This window comes from Cuculus canorus, chromosome 5 (genome assembly GCF_017976375.1).
Source record: "Cuculus canorus isolate bCucCan1 chromosome 5, bCucCan1.pri, whole genome shotgun sequence".
NCBI lineage: Eukaryota > Metazoa > Chordata > Aves > Cuculiformes > Cuculidae > Cuculus > Cuculus canorus.
The window spans coordinates 16,920,228-16,932,598 of NC_071405.1; the positions used below are offsets into that span (position 1 = coordinate 16,920,228).

Here is a 12,371-nt window from a genome sequence, read left to right on the forward strand (position 1 = left end):
GCTTCACTTGGGGAGCTTGGAGCCCCCAAGGCTGCTATGGGGCCCGTGGGGAGGTGGCGTGTGAGTCCTGGTGACCACGTCCCCTTGGGCAGAGATCTGGGGGTGCCCATGGGAGGGGAACCATGGGGTGACCATGTCCCCTTGGGCAGGGATCTAGGGGTGCCCATGGGAGGGGATCCATGCGGTGACCATGTCCCCTTGGGCAGAGATCTGGGGTGCCCATGGCAGGGAACCCATGGGTGACCACGTCCCCTTGGGCAGGGACTGAACGAGGACTCTACTGGGACCATGCTTGGGATGATACTGGGACTGTACCAGGACCGTAGCGGGGTCACACCAGACTGTGACTGGGACCATATCGGGTCCACACTGGGATTGTACTGGGACTGCATTGGGATCATATTGGGATTATACCAGAACTGTGCCCAGGACTGTACTGGGACTGAACTGAGACTGTGACAGGACTGTACGGGGAACATATCAGGACCATACTGGGACTGTGCCAAGACCATACTGAGACTGTGCCAGGACTGTACCGGGACTCTGCCTGGGACCACACCAGGACAGTGCCAGGACTGTACCAGGACTGTACTGGGACCATATCGGGACCATGCCAGGACCATACTGGGACTGCGCCAGAACAATGCCAGGACTGTACAGGGGCCATACTGGGACTGTACTGGAACTGTGCTGGGATCGTAGTATCATACTGGGACTGCACCGGTACAGTGCCAGGACCGTACTGAGACTGCAATGGGACACTGCCAGGACTGTACTGGGACCCTGCTGGGGTCATACTGGGACTGCATCAGGACAGTGCCAGGACTGTACTGGGACCGTACCAGGACCATACTGGGACCGTGCCAAGACCGTACTGGGACCATACCAGGATCATACTGGGACCGTGCCGGGTCCGTGCTGTGCCGGCGCCCGGTCGCACTCCGGTGTCGCTCCGGTGTCACTCCGGTGTCGCTCCGGAGCGGCTCCGGGGCAGTGCTGTGCGGGCGGGGCGGCCCCAGTCCCCGCCCCCGGGCTCTCCCGCCGCTTCCTGCGGGCGCGATCGGGCCGGGGCGGCGGCGGCAGCGGTGAGAGCGGCCCGGGGGGGAACCGGGGGGAGCGGGGCGGGGGGGTCTGGGGGGGAGGAGATGTTGGGACGGGACGGGACCCATCCCGGCGGGATGTGGCGGTCCAGGTGGAGCGGGAGATGTTGGTCCCGGTGGGGCGGGGGGGTCGGTTCTGATGGGACGTGTCAGTCCCGGTGGGGGAGGAGATGTTGGGACGGGAGACGTCGGTCCCCGTGGGACACGTTGGTCCCGATGGGACAAGGGAGGTCGGTTCTGGTGGGACGGGACGGGTCGGTTCTGGTAGCGCAGGAGAGGTCGGTTCTGGTGGGATGGGTCGGTCCCGGTGAGACAGGACAAGTGATTTCTGGTGGGACAGGAGAGGTCGGTTCTGGTGGGATGGGACAGGTTGGTCCTGGTGAGACGGGAGAGGTCGGTTCTGGTGGGACAGGAGACGTTGGTCCTGGTAGGACTGGAAGGGTCGGTGGGGCAGGAGATGTCGGTCCCAGTGGGACATGTTCCCAGTGGGGGAGGAGGTGTTGGTCCCGATGGGGCAGGAGATGCCGGATCTTGTGGGGCAGGAGGGGTCGATCCCAGTGGGACGTGTCAGTCCCGGAGGAGTGGGAGAGGTTGGTCCCAGTGGAGCAAGAGAGGTCGGTCCTGGTGCCGGAGATGTTGATCTTGGTGGGATGGGAGATGTCGGTGCCAGTGAGATGGGTCGGTCCCAGTGGGGCAGGAGAGGTTGGTGGGGGCAGGAGATGTCGGTTCTGCTGGGGGAGGAGATGTTTGGATGGGAGAAGTCGGTCCCGGTGCCTGATGCCGTGGGGTGGGAGCCATTGCATCCCAGTGGAGCAGGATCTGTGGGGCCCAGAGTGCCCAGTGCATGGGTGCAGGGACAGGGGGTGTGGGTGCCCAGCACCGAGGGGGCTGGTGGGGCCACTGCCATGGGTATCAGTGGGGCAGGAGCTGTGGGTCCTGAGGTGCCCAGGGCTGTGAGGCCCCATGGGTCAGGAGCTGTGGGTCCCGGGGTGCCCAGAGCTGTGGGTCCCCATGGGGCAGGGCTGGGGACCCTTCGGTGCTGGCAGACGCCCAGGCCAGCAGCCATGGGGTGCAGGAAGGAGGCTGTGAGGTGTGGGGTGGCCCCATGGCATGTGCCGGGGTCTGGGACAGGGTCACCGTGCCCCTCCGGTGGGATTAGGTGGCTGGCAGCCACGCGGGACGCCACGGGTGCCGGGCACTAAGAGGCTTTGGCAGCCATACGGCATCAATGCTGCCGTGTGCCGGGAGCTGGCGTGGGCTCTGGTCCCACCTGGGCGGCTGATGTGGTTGCGGGGTCACCGCGTAGTGCCACAGGGACCCCGGTCGTCCCAGCCCACCTGTGGCTCGGCGATGCCACGGGCAGGGCTTCCAGTGCCCGGCTCGTGCCTGCGGGCACTGGTGGTGCCAGCCGCGGCTGGGAGCGACGGCGGCAGCAGCTGAGCCAGAGGCGGCGGTGACCTTCGCCTCTCGCAGGGCTGCTGGGATCCTGGAAAAAGCCTGGAAAAGGGGAACCGCTTGCCCTTATATGGCTGCTCCAGGCCGGCCACTCGGCTCTGCGCCCGGCGTGCCAGGGCGTGCCGTGGGCCTGGGAAAGTGCCGTGGGCTGTGCCTTGCATCCCGGCTTCGGAATGTGCCGCCGATCCCGCGGTGCGGAGAAAATCCTGGCGGGGCCACGGGTGGCATTTCTGTCACGGCAGCACCGGCTGCTTGGCACAGCCCTGGCCCTGCTTCAGTTTCCCCTTGGCTGCGGGGTTTGGGCTGCTGTTCCAGAGCCGCCAGTGGTGCCGCGGAGCACATCCTGCTCAGCACCTGGGGAATCTCCACTGGGAGGCAACGGCTGCCACCCCATGGCACCGACAGCACCCTCAGGGCCTACGGCTGCCACCCCACGGCACCCACAGCACCCTCATGGCCCACCCCACGGCACCATACACTCCCATGACTGATGCCTGTTACCCCACAGGGACCCACAGGTCCTGTTCCGCTGGGAAGCAATGGCTCCCACCCCATGGCACCTGTGGCACCCAGCACCCCCATGACCCATAGCACCTCCTCCACTAAGATCCACGGATCTTGTTCTGCTGGGATCCAACAGCTCCCACGCCACGGCACACACAGCACCGGCCACCCTGGGCCCTACAGCTCTCTGTCCCACCAGGACCCACAGGTCCTGCTCCACTGGGATGCAGTGGCTCCCACCCCACAGCATCAGGCACAGCCATGACCCACAGCTCACTGACCCACGGAGACCCACGGATCCTGCTCCACTGGGATGCAGTGGCTCCCACCCCACAGCACCGCGCGCCCCGTGCCCCCCGGCTCCCACTGCCCCCCTCGGTGCCAGGTTCCCTGTGGGGCTGGGGGTGCTCGGGGTGCCCTGGGGAGCAGCCGCCCCACCGGCACTGAAGGTCAGGGCTAATCCCCCACCTCTGGCCGTCCGCGTGCCCACCACCGCAGCGCTGGGGGGTAAGCGGATAAACCCCCACGGATGGCGGGGAGGGCCAGTGGTGGCCAGGGGACCGAAGCAAGTGGCCACTGTCCCTGTGACGTGGGGCTGGCGCCGTAATCCCGGCGTGCTGAGCGGATTAGGGCGGCCGGGGGCGGCCTTCGGGGACGAGCAGCAGTGGCCACAAATCCCTGACCCTCCTGGGCACTGAGGTGCCATCCCCCACGTGGGGCAGGGGACAAGCTGCGGCCCTGTCTGCCCCCCAGGTACCGCCCCCAGCGTCTCCTTTTGTACCTTGGCAGGGATGCAGTCACGGGTGGGGATGGGGGTTGGATCCTGCCGGGGTGGGGATGCTTGGGGTCTCGTGGCCCTGGTGGCCCTGGTGGTATGGGGTGGCCATGGGGCTGGGGTCGTCGTGGGGCTTGTTGTTCTGGCACTGGGGTGGCCGTGGGGCTGGGTGGCCTGGGACTAGGGTGTCCGTGGGGCTGGGGTGTCTGTGGTGCTGGGGTGGCCATGGGGCTAGGGTGTCCTGGTGCTGGGGTGGCCGTGTGGCTGGGGTCACCATGGGGCTGGGTGGCTTGGGACTGGGGTGTCCGTGGGGCTGGGTGTCCTGGTGCTGGGGTGGCCGTGGGGCTGGGTGGCCTGGGACTGGTGTGGCTGTGGGGCTGGGGCAAGGCTGGAGGATCTGAGGTCTGGGGGGCTGCTCCCCAGATACCATGTGCCGAGGGGTGGCCCAATGGCAGAGCTGGCTGTGCTGGTGCCCAGGCTGTGGCATGGTTAGGGCTGTGGGGCTGGGCCCCACTTAGGGGGCAGCATGGTGGGATTTTGGGGGGGCTCCTGACTCGAGAGGGCGAGAAGCTGCCGGGAGGGCGGTGACGGGAGCGCGGCCATGCGGCACGACGGGTGCGGGGAGGAGCTGGCGCGAACCGGCCTGACCGGTTGGGTTCTGGCATCCCCAGTGCCGGGGGTGCTCAGGCGGCCCCACCACCAGCACGTGGCCCGGGTGAAGGTCACCGTCCCCAGGGCCACCCGCTTGCCCCGGTGAGCGGGCTCTGTGCCCGTAAACCATCGCTCTGCCGAGAATCACTGGTGACCCCTCGCCGCTTGGGCATGCTTCAGTGCCGCCGGCTGGGTTTTGGTTGCCCCAAGCGGGTCAGTGGCACCGCATGGTGCTGGTGGTGTGGGAGGATCTCAATGCTGCCCGGAGGTGGCCAGAGGCATTGGTGGTCTGGAAGGGCGAGCCGGCGCTGAGCTCACTGGGAAGGTGTCCCGCGGGCGCGGCACTGACGCATGGCCCTGGCACGGGTGCTGCAGGGTGGGTGTTTGGCATAGCGATGGCGCAGCTCCCACCGGGGCACCTTGTCCTTGGCTTCTGGGGTGCATGGACAGGCTTAGGGTAAGACGGGGCGAACCCCTAAATCTAAGGGCAGGCAGGAGGACGTACCAGGATCCGGCTGGGCTGTATCCTGCTTTGGCTGAGCCATAGCCAAAAATTTTGGGGGGTGAGGGGTGCTGGCACCCCCAAACCTACAGGATTTGGCCATCAGGTCAACCCCAGGTGTTCTTCCTCTCCCATACTGGGGTGTGAGCCCCCTGCAGCCCCAAACAATGCCCGGGCCTTGGGGCACCCTCTAACCACACCGTTTTCTCCCCAGAGCTGCCCTGTGTCCTGCCGGTATCCGGGGATGCCGGCATGCCAATGCCTGCCTGCCTGCAGCGCCCTGCCCTGAGCCCGGTGCTGGAGCCCGGCCGCGCCATGGAGGAGCCGCCGAATGGCAGAACTGAGCCTTGGCCCGAGGGACTGTGCAACAGCAACAACAACGCTGCCCCGGCGGGGTGGCCGGGGGTCCGCAGTGGGCACCCTCTGGCACCATTCGGCAGTGCTGGGACCGAACCCAGCTACCTGGGGCGTGTGATGCTAGAGATTGTGGAGTCGGAGCGCACCTACACTCGCGACCTGCGCAGCATCGTGGAGGTGAGCGTGGGGTGGGCATCTATCAGCGGGGTTTGCGGGGCTCTGGTAGCACCAGTGCCAAACGCGGCTGCCCCGCAGGGTTACCTGGGCAAGATCATCGATGCTGAGGAGCCGGTGCTGCGGCCGGAGCAGGTCAGCGCGCTTTTTGGCAACATTGAGGACATCTACGAGCTCAGCAGGTGGGTGCTGTGGAGGGACACAGCCCGTGCCACCCCGTGCTGTGCTCCACCCTCACCCTGTCCCCTCTGTCCCCCCCAGCACCCTGCTCCAAAACCTGGAGAGCTGCGCCAGTGACCCAGTGGCTGTGGCCGTCTGCTTCGTCACCCGGGTAAGGACGGGCGTAGAGGGGGACACTGCGGGGCGCTGGGAGGCACTGGGGGCCGTGATTGTCTGCTTTGTCACCCAAGAAGGGATGGGCACTGGGGGGCACTGGGAGGCACTAGGAGGTGCTGGGGGCCATGGTCATCTGCTCTGTCACCCAAGAAGGGATTGGCATAGTGGGGTGCACTGGGAGGGCACTGGGAGGCACTGGGGTCCATGCTGGGCTCTCACCGCACTCTTCCCACCTGCAGAGCCAGGAATTCGCTATCTACACCCAGTACTGCAACAACTACCCCAGGTGAGTGGCGGTGGGCGGGCGTGCGGGGGTGCTGGCACCGGCCCTGAGCCCGCTTCCTGCCCACAGCTCTGTGGCGGCGCTGGCTGAGTGCATGAGGAGCAAAGCCCAGGCTCGGTTCCTCCGCGAGTGCCAGGAGCGGCTGCGGCACGCGCTGCCCCTCGGTGCCTACCTGCTCAAGCCCGTCCAGAGGATCCTGAAATACCACCTGCTGCTCCAGGTAAGCCGTGCCCAGCGCGGTGCGGGCGTGTTGCGTGGCATGGGTTGGGTTGGGGACAGTTGGATTGGGTTCAGTTGGTGTCTCTGGAGGTGGTTGGGTTGGGTTTGGTTGAGTTGGGGACAGTTGGTGGCTCTGAGGTTGTTGGGTTGGGTTGAGCTGGTGGCTCTGGAGGTGGCTGGGTTGAGTTCAGTTGGGAACACTTGAGTTTGAGACAGTTGGGTTGAGCTCGTGTTTCTGGAGGTGGTTGGGTTGGGGACAGTTGGTGGCTCTGGAGATGGTTGGGTTGACTTGGGCCAAGCCGGGGATGGTTGGGTTGAGCTGGTGCCCAGTGGGGTCCGGGTGCCTGGTGGGGTATGGCAATGTGGCAGAGCAGGGGTTTCCAGCACAGTTCAGGCAGCAGATGTGGCACCCGGCACAGCCTGAGCAGCTGGCATGATCCAGGGACTCATCACAGCATGGGCACCCAGCATGGTGTGAGCTCATGGCACGGGCATGTGGCACGATGTGGGGGATTGCACAGCACAGACCCCCTGCATGACACGTTTTCCTGCCACAGCCTGGTCCCCTGGTATTGAATGGGCACCCGGTATAGTCCAGGCACCTGGCACAGTGCAGGCAGCCGGCACAGCACATCTCCCTGGCACAGCCTGCTTCCTCTGGCATGGCACGGCCACCCGGCACAGCCTGGTTCTCTGGCACAGTGCACACTCCCAGCGTGGCACAGGCACCCGGCATGGCAAACCTGGGCATGGCAGCCCTGTTGGCACTGCCCGACGCTGCGTCCTTTGCCGGCAGGAGATCGCCAAGCACTTTGAGCACAAGTCGGGGGATGACTACGAGGTGGTGCTGGAGGCCATTGACACCATGACCTGCGTCGCCTGGTACATCAATGACATGAAGCGCAAGCATGAGCACGCCATCCGCCAGCAGGTGGGCACTAGTGGCACCGGGCTGGCACCACTGCAGCGACCGGTGGCCTGACGCCACTGTCCCTGGGCACAGGAGATCCAGTCGCTGCTTCTGGGCTGGAAGGGGCCGGACCTGACGAGCTACGGGGAGCTGGTGCTGGAGGGCACCTTCCGTGTGCAGCGGGCACGGCATGAGCGCGCCGTCTTCCTCTTTGACAAGACCCTTCTCATCACCAAGCGCCGCGGAGACCACTACGTCTACAAAACCCACATCCCGGTGGGTGCCAGGGAAGGGGATCCAGGAGGTGCCAGGGAAGGGGATCAGGGAGTGCCGGGGATGGGGATTCAGGAGGTGCCAGCGATGGAGGCACCAGGAATGGAGGATCCAGGAGTGCCAGGGATGGAGATGTGGGGGTGCTGGGGTGGGGATCAGGGGGATCCAGGGATGGAGATGCCAGGAATGGGGGATCCAGGAGTGCCAGGGATGGAGATAGGGGTGCCGGGGTAGGGATCCAGGGGTGGAGGTGCCAGGAATGGGGGATCCAAGGATGTCAGGGATGGAGACTGAGGGGTGCCAGTGATGGGGTACCCAGAGGTGCCGGGGATGGAAGTGCCAGGAATGGGGGACCTGGGAGATGCAGAGCATGGGGAGACTTAGGGGTGCCAGGGATGGAGGTGCCAGGAATGGCAGGTCCAGAGGTGCCAGGGAAGGAGACCTGGCAGTGCCAGGAATGGGGGATCGAGGGCTGTCAGGGATTGGGCACTGGGGGGATACAGGGCATGGGGAACTCTGGGTATGCCAGGGAATGGGGGACTTAGGGGGTGTCAGGAAAAGGGGATCCGGGAGGTGCAGGGATGGAGACCTGAGGGTGCCAAGGGATGGGGGTCTGGGAGGTGCCAGGGATGGAGGATCTAGGGGTGCCCAGAATAGGGGCCTCTGGGGGTACCAGGGCTGGGGAACCAAGGAGTTCTGGGGATGGGGACTCAGGAGGGTGCTGTGGATGTGGGACTTTTGGGGACACTGGGGATGGTGTACCTGGGGGGCGCTGGGATGGGGAGCTGATGGCCTCTCCCCGCAGTGCTCCTCGCTGATGCTGATCGAGAGCACACGGGACTCTCTGTGCTTCAGCCTGGCTCACTACAAGCATGGCAAGCAGCAGCACAGCCTGCAGGTAGCGGGGCACGGGGTGGGGGGGTACCTTGGGGGCACCCCTGCCCTACCCCACTATCCTCCCTGCATCCCCCCCAGGCCAAGAGCGTGGAAGAGAAGCGCGTGTGGACCCACCACATCAAGCGGCTCATCCTGGAGAACCACCATGCCATTATCCCCCAGAAGGTGAGGGCACCGTGCTGGCTCCAGGGTCCCCTCCGTCCAGCAAGGGAGGTGGCTGCACCACACATTCACCCTGTTTCTCTCCATCCTCCCTCTTCCCCAGGCTAAAGAAGCCATCCTGGAGATGGATCTGTTCTGTGAGTGCTGCCAGCACCTCGAGGTCCCCGCCCTGCCCTTGTCGGTCCCCCTGTCCCCAACATCACCCCTGTGCCCACAGGCCCCCCGCGCCTGCCCCGCTACAGCCCCGAGCACCTGAAGAAGAGCTGGTCCTGCCAACCCCTGGGTGACGCTGCTGCCGAGCTGCGCCAGGGCCGCCGGCAATCCGGTGAGAGCCACGTGTCCCCACTGTCCCCACTGCCACCCCTTTGCTGGGTCACAGGGATGGTGGGCACTGGGTGCCAGCACTGACGGGTGTCCCTGTCCCTGCAGAGCCCTTCCAGCACCGCGACCGTGCCGAGACGCTGCCGGATCGGCTGCATGGGCACGTGGGGCGCAGGCAGTCGGGTGTGGATGCCAGCGGGGAGTGTCGGGAGACTGGGGGTGCTGGGGGGACTGGAGACAGGCTGGGGGTGGTCTGGGGATGCTGTTGGGGCTGGGGATGCTGGTGGGACTGGGGATGCTCCGGGGAAGCTCTGGAGATGCTGGTGGGGCTGGGGATGATCTGGGGATGCTGGTGGGATTGGGGTTGGGCCGGGGATGCTCTGGGGATGCTGGTGAGACTGGGGACGCTCTGGGGATGCTGGTGAGACTGGGGACAAGCTGGGGGACACAGGAATGATGCCACCATCACCCACTTTGGATGCCTGCCTTCTCCCCGCAGAGCCTGCCAAGCAGATCCTGCTGCAGCTGGGGGACCAAGGTGAGCCTGTGGGGCCGGCAATACCGGTGGGGTGGGCGGAGTGGAGTAGAAGGGAGTGTTTTGGGGTGTTACCCCCCCCCCAACCTCTCTCTTTCCTGGTTGCAGGGCTCAAGGTAAGGCCGGGGTGCAGGGGGCTGGACTGTGTGGTGACTCCAGCCCTGGCAGGGGCGCAGGGTGCTGAGCCCGGTGCTCGTCCCCCGAGCAGCATGCTGGCAGTGCTGGGGTGCTCCTGGAGGCGGGGGAGCCCCCTCTGCACCCCACAGCCTGGGCAGCGCCTGAGGGCATGGTGGAAGAGGAGGAGGAGGAAGAGGAGGCTTTGTGCAAGGATGGCCAGGAGGAGCTGCCGGGAGCTGGGGATCTGCTGGTGGAACCCCAGGAGGAGCAGGTACCCCCCACCCCCAAACCCAAGAGGGCACCCACTGCTTAGTGCTACCCAGGGCACCCACATCGCTCCTGGGGCACCTCTTATTCTTCCCAGGGCACCCCATGTCACTCCCAGGGCATCCTGCATTTGTGGGGTACCCTGTATCACTCCCAGGGCACCCCTTATTCTTGCCAGCATCACTGCTGAGGCACCCTACATCATCCATGGGGTAGTCAACATCACTCCTGGGGCAGCCAGGGCACCCCACACCACACCCGTGCCACTCCACATCTCTCTCAGGGCACCCCTTATTCTTCCCAGTGCATCCCACATTGTTCCTGGGCCCCAGGAGGGGCTGCAGTCTCCTCAGCCTTGTCTTGGCCAGGATGCTCGGAGCAGCGTGGGTTCCCCCCGCAGTCCCCAACTCCCCGTTTGCTCCTGCACAGGCCGGGGGGCATCCACTGCTGCCGGAGGGACCCACGCGCCCAAGCAGCTGGGGACCAGGGAGCTGCGAGAAGGTCAGCGCGGCCCCGCAGCCCGCCCTCGGGGGTCCTGAGGGACTCGGCGCCCACCCCATTGCCCCTCCTCAGGCCTCTGAACCCCCATCCTCACTGCGGCACTCCACACCGGTGCCGTCTGGTGGGGAGAGTGAGCCCGAGCGCCCCGCGGAGGATTTGCAGGGCTTGAGCAGCGAGGAAGAGGAGGATGAAGATGAAGAAGGAGCAGCGGGCAGCATCCTGCCGCCCTCAGTGCTGGACCAGGCCAGCGTCATCGCCGAGCGGTTCGGCGGTGGCAGCAGCTTCTCGCGCCGCAGCAGCCTGGCCCTAGAGGGGCCGGCGGGGCGGCTGGGCAGCCGCAGCGGCAGCGCACTCAGCCTGGACGGCGTGGGACCCCAGCTGGAAACTGGGGAGCCCGGGGAGCCTGGAAACACCATTCCCTCACCCGAACCCCTCACTGGAGCCCGCCGGGAGTCCCTGCTCTCCAGCCGCGACCGTTTGCTGCTGGACAAGATCAAGAGCTACTACGGGCATGCCGAGCACCAGGACGCTGGCTTCAGCGTCCGCCGCCGCGAGAGCCTCTCCTTCATCCCCAAAGGGCTGGTGCGAAGCAGCGTCTGCCGCCTCAACGGCCTCCCCCGGCCCCCGGTGAGCCCTGAGCCCCACAAGGCATCACCGGAGGAGCTGTGCCGGGAGAACCGGCTGCAGCCCGTGCCAGCGGTACCCAGGACATCGCTGGAGGAGCCATACCAAGAGAACGAGCTGCAGCCCGCACCAGTGGCCTCCAAAGCATCACCGTGCCAGGAGAATGGGCTGCAGCCCACGCTGGTGGCACCCAAGGCATCGCTGGAGGAGCTGTGCCAGGAGCTGGGGCCGCGGCCTGCATCCATGGCACCCAAGGCGTCGCTGTGCCAGGAGGATGAGCTGCAGCCCGCATCCGTGGCACCCAAGGCATCACTGGAGGAGCCATGCCGGGAGAACGGGCTGCAGCCGGCCGAGCCACTGCTCATCCTGGAAGAGGACGATCTAGGGGCTGGGGGCTCGGGGGCACCAGCTGGGCCCCCGCCACAGCTGCTGCTGACCCCACCGCATGCCGGCACCAAGGTGTACCAGCTGGCGCGGCAGTACAGCCTCCGCATCAAGAGCCGCCGCTCTGGTGCCCGCCGTGCCCCGCTGCAGCTGCAGGAGCGGGACCCCATTGCCAGCGCCCCTGCAGTGGTGGCGCCGCGAGCAGAGGGGCTGTTGGTGTCCCCGTCTGCCGGTGTGCCCCCCAGTCCCCCCAGCCCCGAGCCCTTCGCCTGGCCTGACGTGCGGGAGCTGCGTGCCCGTTTCGGTGCCCCACGGCCTCCACCCGTGAGCCGCAGCCGCTCGGCACCCGACGGGCCGTGTCGTGGCGGGCGGCCGCTGGAGAAGGAACGTGGCAGCGGCCGAAGCCGGAGCGCTGAGACGGGGGTTCCCAGCACCCCAGGCCCAACGCCGGCACGGCACAGCAGCGACGGGGCGCTGTGGGTGACGGCGGAGGCGCCCCTGGGTGCTGGGCAGCGGATGCTGGTGCTGGAGCGGCTGCCGGTGCCCACCGAGCCACCCGCCTACGTGCAGATCCGCTCACCCACCACGCGGGAGAAGATCTGCTTGAAGGCGGTGGTGGAGCGCTGCAAAGCCTACCAGGCCTCTGAGGAGTACCAGCGGCGCTGCGCCGAGCCCCCCGGCACCCCCGAGCCCCCCCGACACGGCCTCGTCAGAGACCTGCGCCAAAAATTCCAGACCCTCGATGCAGCCAGCTAGGTAGGTGATGGGATGAAAGGGCGACCCCTGGGGCAAGGAGCATCCCAGGGACCCCAAACCTGCCCAGGGGACGGGGCAATCAATGGACCCTAAACCTGCCCAGAAGAAGGGGCACCCCACGGACCTCAAACCTACCCAGGAGAAGGGAAACCACATGGACCCTCAACCTGTCTATGAGAAGGAACACTACGTGGACCCCAAACCTACCCAGGAGAAAGGGCACTACACGGACCCTCAACCTACCTAGAAGAAGAAGCACCCCATGGAC

The 12,371-nt window shown here is 66.3% G+C and overlaps 1 protein-coding gene across 1 annotated transcript; it reads left to right on the forward strand.

The window, feature by feature from the left end:
* The first annotated feature begins 435 nt into the window (after positions 1 to 435).
* On the forward strand, positions 436 to 12,103 carry PLEKHG3 (pleckstrin homology and RhoGEF domain containing G3). The gene is made up of 16 exons (XM_054067092.1): positions 436 to 911; positions 5,202 to 5,521; positions 5,600 to 5,700; positions 5,780 to 5,849; positions 6,094 to 6,140; positions 6,207 to 6,357; positions 7,153 to 7,287; positions 7,360 to 7,542; positions 8,345 to 8,437; positions 8,515 to 8,601; positions 8,702 to 8,735; positions 8,816 to 8,923; positions 9,028 to 9,102; positions 9,419 to 9,465; positions 9,663 to 9,842; positions 10,268 to 12,103. Exons 1-16 carry the CDS (start codon positions 611 to 613, stop codon positions 12,101 to 12,103), a joined length of 3,768 nt encoding a protein of 1,255 aa, XP_053923067.1. The 5' UTR covers positions 436 to 610.
* The last annotated feature ends 268 nt before the right edge of the window (positions 12,104 to 12,371 follow it).

Coding starts and splice junctions, on each gene's coding strand:
- PLEKHG3 (XM_054067092.1), top strand. CDS start 611: ATGCCAGGACCATACTGGGACTGCGCCAGAACAATGCCAGGACTGTAC. Junction 912..5,201: donor TCATACTGGGACCGTGCCGG/GTCCGTGCTGTG, acceptor TTTTCTCCCCAG/AGCTGCCCTGTGTCCTGCCG. Junction 9,466..9,662: donor TGGGGGACCAAGGTGAGCCT/GTGGGGCCGGCA, acceptor TCCCCCGAGCAG/CATGCTGGCAGTGCTGGGGT.